The sequence below is a fragment of the Thamnophis elegans genome, chromosome 12 (genome assembly GCF_009769535.1).
Source record: "Thamnophis elegans isolate rThaEle1 chromosome 12, rThaEle1.pri, whole genome shotgun sequence".
Taxonomy (NCBI): Eukaryota; Metazoa; Chordata; class Lepidosauria; order Squamata; family Colubridae; genus Thamnophis; species Thamnophis elegans.
In genome coordinates, this window is record NC_045552.1 from 46,354,407 (window position 1) to 46,360,050 (window position 5,644).

Sequence of the window (5,644 nt, forward strand, 5' to 3'; positions counted from 1 at the left end):
CACACCTCGGCCGGAGGAGGGAGGGGCGGTTCCCAAAGTCCTGGATGGCTGAAGCGCCCACCGAGGAAGCAGGCCTCCACTTCGAGGCCTGGCGGTCCGAGCAGGGAAAGCGGGGCCCCGTCTCACCGTCCGAAGCCGGCCGCGCCTCCGAGTCCTGCGCGCGGCGTGGGGCAGCGGCTGGCCGGCCGGCCGGCCGATCGAGCTCCCCTTCCCTCCTTTCCCGTCCGCAGCGTCCCTAATAAGCGGCGGAGAACTTCATGCGCTTCTGTTTCTGTCTCTGGTTGCAGAACCAGACCCGCACCACGTTTTTCTTGAGGTCCAGTTTCTCGGCGATGGCGGCGATCTTCTCGGAGGAGGGCCGCGGCTGGACGGCGAAGTAGGCCTCGAGCGAGCGCTTCTCGGGCGCCGCGATGGAGGTGCGTTTGCGCTTCTTGTCGCCCGTCGAGTAAGCCTCGGGCTTGGCCAACTTCTCGCGCTGGGCGCGCTCGGCTTCCTCCAGCCAGGCTTCCAGGATGGGCTTGAGGGCCACCATGTTGTTGTGCGAGAGGGTCAGCGACTCGAAGCGGCAGATGGTGCTCTGGCTCAGGCAGCCCACGCCGGGGATCTTGAGGTTGGCCAAGGCCGAGCCCACGTCGGCCTGGGTCACGCCCAGCTTGATGCGCCGCTGCTTGAAGCGCTCGGCGAAGGCTTCCAGCTCCCGCGGGTCCGTCTCCGTCTCGGGGCCGGCCAGAACGGCGGGGTGCGAGGCCAGGCCGTGCGGCGGGTGGGGCCCCATGGCCAGGGGCGGCTGCCCGTGCGCCGGGTGGCCCAGCCCGTTGAGGCCCGTCAGGTGGGCGGAATGATGAGGGTGCGGGTGGGCCGAGGCGGCGCCCACGTCGGGCAGCGGCAAGGCCGAGGTGAGGTGTTCCAAGAGCTCGCCTTCCAGGCCCTGGGCCGGCTGGTGCGGGGGCGCGTGGTGCGCGTGGCCGCTGAGCATCGAGGCTGGGTGCAGGTGGACGGAGGAGGAGGTGGGCGTGCAGGAGACGGAGACGCTGCTCATGGTATGGTAAGTGGCGTCGGGCTTGAAGGGGTGGCTTTTCTGCGAGACCAGGTCCACGGCCGCCAGCGCCTCTGCTCCGCGCAGCAACGTCTCATCCAGGCCCGCGAAGAAATTGCTCTGCAGCTGCGAGGTTGAGAGGGACGGAGAGGTGGGGGGGGGGAGAAAAGAGACGACACCGGGCTTAGAGAAGGGGAGCCGCCGGGAGACCTCCCATCACCAACCCCCTTGGCTTGCCAGCCCTGGCTCCTTCCTGGCTCAGCAGGCCCGACGGGCGAACTCCCAAAAGGGAAAATCCGGCATCCTCGGAAGGTTCCCCCCCTCCGCCCCACACCGCCTGGGTTCCCCTCGCCCCACTGCTTTCTCCCTTTGGGCCACTAAGATATCCCGCAACTACAGTTCCCAGCATACGCAGCCAACATAGAAAGACACCCGCCTCCCGAATCTGTCTTCATCCTAGCCAATTCTTGCCCACCGGACCACCAATCTCTCTCTAAGGCCTCCCGGGACGCATCCCAACCGCCCACCCCTCTCCTTCAGACGTCCCAGCAGAGACTAAAACGTCTCTTCAAACCCTGAAAGAGCTTGAAAGAGGGAGAAGTTGGGGTTTTTTTTCTCTCTCTCTCTCTCTTTTTAGCAGTTGTGCGCTTTAGGGACTAGGAGTGAAGCTGGAGGAGGTGGGGGGACGTCCAACAGCATTTCGCGACGTTTTTCAGGTCGATTATTCTCCCAAACGAGAAGCTACACTGAGAGGGACTTTGAAACTCCCCCCCACTTGGCGTCGCGGCGGGGTTGGGGGGTGAATGGGGATGTAGCCGGTGCCGTCTGCATCCCGCGAACGTCCCGGGAGATTTTCCCCGGAGAGATCTGCGAAGCTCTCTCCGAAGCCTACCCGATCCCCGCTTGGTCTTCTCCCGGGAATAGGGACCCCAGAGAGAGGGGAACGCTTGCAGCTCTCCTGGAGCCTCCACCTTGGGAAAGGGGGGGGGGGCGAGGAGACCCAACCTGGCCAGCCTAAACTCCCAACCGCTTCCTTTCCCTCCCCCCCCCCTCGCTTCCCCTTACCTGCGGGGCGGGCAGGCAGGCTCTCCGGATGGCCTCGGAGCTGGAGTGCAGGTGGGTGTACTTGGGCTCGTGCAGGATGGGGTGCATGCTGAACGCCTGCTTGCTGTTCATGGACATCATGGTGGCGGCGAGGGGGGCGGCGGCGGCGGCGGCGGCAGCGGCGGCGAGGAAAAACCAGAGGAGGCGAGCAGGTGGCCGCTCCAGCTCGCCGGCGCGTCTTATTGTCTCTGACCGAGCGCTCCGGCACCCTGAATGACATTATAGGACCGTCCTGGCCACGCCCTTCCAGCGGGCTGCCTCCTCATTGGCTGAAAGAGCGGCCCGTGCCCGCCCCCCTTTCGGAGGTGCCGCTTTTTGGTCTCCCTGCCTCCGATCCTGGCCATCGGGAGGGAAAAGGCTGCAGCGGCGGGCTTCTCTCCGGTCCGACGGCATCCTTCTCGCTGCCAACCGGTTGGGGCCAAGTTGCTGAGCAATGAGAGCTCCGAGAAGAAGGATGGAGCTGGGTGGGAGAGGCTAGGAGAACCTCCCGTTCTCTGCTTTGAAAAATGACCCTAGAAGTTAGGCTTCTTGGATGCCTTGGCTTTCCGGCGCCCGAATTCTCCAAATCAGTAGTGTATTGGGTTTGGGTTTATTAAACTTGTATGCCGCCCTATTCCCAGAGGGACTCAGGGCGGCTAACAAACCAAGGGGAAGGGAACAATACAAGAACAAACAAAACGAGAAACAAATTACAAAGAACAGTTTAAAAAAAACTCACAACAGCCACAACAATTCGAGTGGGGCTGGGAACTCATCAGTCCCAGGCCTGCCGGAACAGCCAGGTCTTGACGGCTTTGCGGAAAGCCTGAAGGGTGGTGAGGGTCCGAATCTCTACGGGGGGAGGTCGTTCCAGAGGGCCGGAGCAGCCACAGAGAAGGCTCTCCTCCGAGTAGTCGACAGTCGACATTGGCCGGCGGATGGAATTCGGAGGAGGCCTAGTCTGTGGGATCTAATAGGTCTTTGGGAGGTAATTGGCAGGAGGCGGTCTTGCCAATTAACCATTAAGCAGATTTAAGAACATGCTTCGGAGACCAGGCCCAAGGGGGCACCACAAAGTTGAGAAAGAAAGGGGAAAAAATTGAAGATTTGTACAGTATGTCCAAAGGAGGGGAGGGCACCAAGATTTGTCAATGCTTAGGGCACCAGTGAGTCTTAATCCACCACTTCTCCAAACCAATGTTTGTTTGCTTATTCCATGGCTTATTCCATGGCTGCCTATCTCATCTAGAAATCCTGGATGGCTCACAACAACCCATTAAAACAATGGCATTTTAAAAAAACCCACAGATGAATCATTTCCTTCCCACCAGGTGGCCAAAACAATCAAACTGGTGACTTGCTGACTCAACCCCATCCTAGCCCAGTACTTGGGGAGGGAAGGAGCCAGGTTTTTGCAACCTTCCGGAAGACCAAATGAGTTGAAGCTCCTTGGATCTCAGCTGGGAAGGTCCTCCAAAGGTGACTACAGAGAAGACCTCAGGTTCCATCGGGTGACAACCCTCAAGGAAGGACCATCAAGGTTGTCCACCTCCTCTGAGCTAGTGAGATGGGTAGAGGCTCTCAGGGAGAAGTGGTAGAAGAGAGAGGGAGGGGAGGAGAGGAGAGGAAGGGCAGGGAGGGGACAGGAGAGGAAAGAAGGAGAAGGGGAGGGGATGAAAGGAGAACACAGAACCTATTTTACATTACACTGTTCCTTATAGCTGTATATCTTTGCATGCCATCCTCTTTTCAAGTGTTTTTTTTCTCAAGGCAACCTGGTCTACTAAATTATGGGTTGGAGCATACTGCTCCCATTCTTGCCTTTCAGCCCCAATCCAGGAGGGTTTCCAAAGTGACAGGCAGTCCTTTCGCAAACAAACTATTTTTGTGTTGAATTTATGTTTTACCGACAAAGAAACAAAGGGAAACTAGTATAGATCTATTTCAAGCTATTTAGCTCTCATCAGCTAGCCGTACCCTTCTGGGATTCAAACCCAGACTACTTGCATATTAGGTAGATGTATTAACCTCTAAACCACAGGCTCTCCTCCCTTTGTTGGCTATACCAGGGGAAAGATTAAGTTTTCTTCCCCCCTCTTTTCACCACATCTCTACCCTGCTTTATACATTACCATTGATGTTTATACTTCTTTCTTTTTGCCAATCTCATCAATTTCACCACAACACAACTGACTTTCTCTTTCTTTTCTCTTGACCCTTTCTTCTCCCTTCATGTTTTTCTTTTGCAATCCATCCCTCGTTGATTATCTTTACTTGGCCACATCATGTCTGTTGAGAAATGAGAGAATGTTAGAAAAAGAAGAACACAATCTGAGGTCTGGATGACACGTTTTGTTTTAACAATATGATAAAATAAAATGTAATCCTTTAAAAACATTTATACAGTTTGCAAATTTATTGTAAAACAGCAAATTCACACAGGAGTGAGAATATAAGATTTATTTTCTTAAAAATGATGAAGAGAAACTAATGTAGACATAATTCATATTTTCCTACTTAATTTCTTTAAGGATTTTTATCTAAGCATTTAAAAAAGAAGATAGAAACTAATACAAACTAATGTAAAGAAGAAAAAATAGAAGAAAAAGAAGTATAAAATAAAATAATTTTTAAAAGGTAGAAAAGAAAGGAAAAGATACGAGGAAGTGGCTTCTATTAATCACAGCAGTTATAAGCACAATTCTCTCTCTCTCTCTCTCTCCCTCTCTCTCTCTCTCTCTCCCCTCTCCTCTCCTCTCCTCTCTCCACCACTCTTCTTTCTATGATGTAGGCTTTGTCTAATTATCAAAGTAATAAATCACAGGTTCATTCCCCCCTTCATTTTTAAGCAAAAAGTCCATAAAAGTTTTCCAGTCACCAAAAATGTAGAGCCTTTTAGTTAATCAAAGACAGTTAGCTTATTCATCTCCGCAACACAGGTCAATTTAACCAACCATATTTCTCTACTTAAACATATTTGATTCTTCAGTATTATTTTGTCACTCAGGATTTGGCCACACTACAAATTGTTTAATAATCTATATTTTGGTGAAGGCATTGCTGAGGATCATAGCTAGCCATACACAGGATAGGCCTAGTACCTTTAATTATATGGAAAAAGCTACGTGGTTTACAGGACAATTTTATGCCTATTGAATTCTCCTTCAGTAGAAAGTCAAACACTATTGTGCTTTGCAGATGGTTCATGATATAATCAGCTAACTTTATTATTTATATATAGACCAGGAAGGCTGAATCTGATATGAGCTGGAATAGAGTAGAGTAGAGTAGAGTAGAGTAGAGTAGAGTAGAGTAGAGTAGAGTAGAATAGAATAGAATAGAATAGAATAGAATAGAATAGAATAGAATAGAATAGAATAGAATAGAATAGAATAGAATAGAATAGAATTCTTTATTGGTCAAGTGTGATTGGACACACAAGGAATTTTTCTTTGGTGCAGATACTCTCAGTCTACATACAAAAACAAGATACATTCGTCAAGAATCATAAGGTACAACACTTAA

At 52.1% G+C, this 5,644-nt stretch overlaps 1 protein-coding gene across 1 annotated transcript; it reads right to left on the reverse strand.

Moving 5' to 3' along the window:
- Positions 1-235: 235 nt before the first annotated feature.
- Positions 236-2,221, reverse strand: LOC116516192 (brain-specific homeobox/POU domain protein 3-like). Its single transcript, XM_032228606.1, has 2 exons — positions 2,102-2,221; positions 236-1,162 (listed from the first exon to the last, which is right to left on the reverse strand). The coding sequence occupies exons 1-2, from the start codon at positions 2,219-2,221 to the stop codon at positions 236-238; spliced, it is 1,047 nt and encodes a 348-aa protein (XP_032084497.1).
- Positions 2,222-5,644: the final 3,423 nt, after the last annotated feature.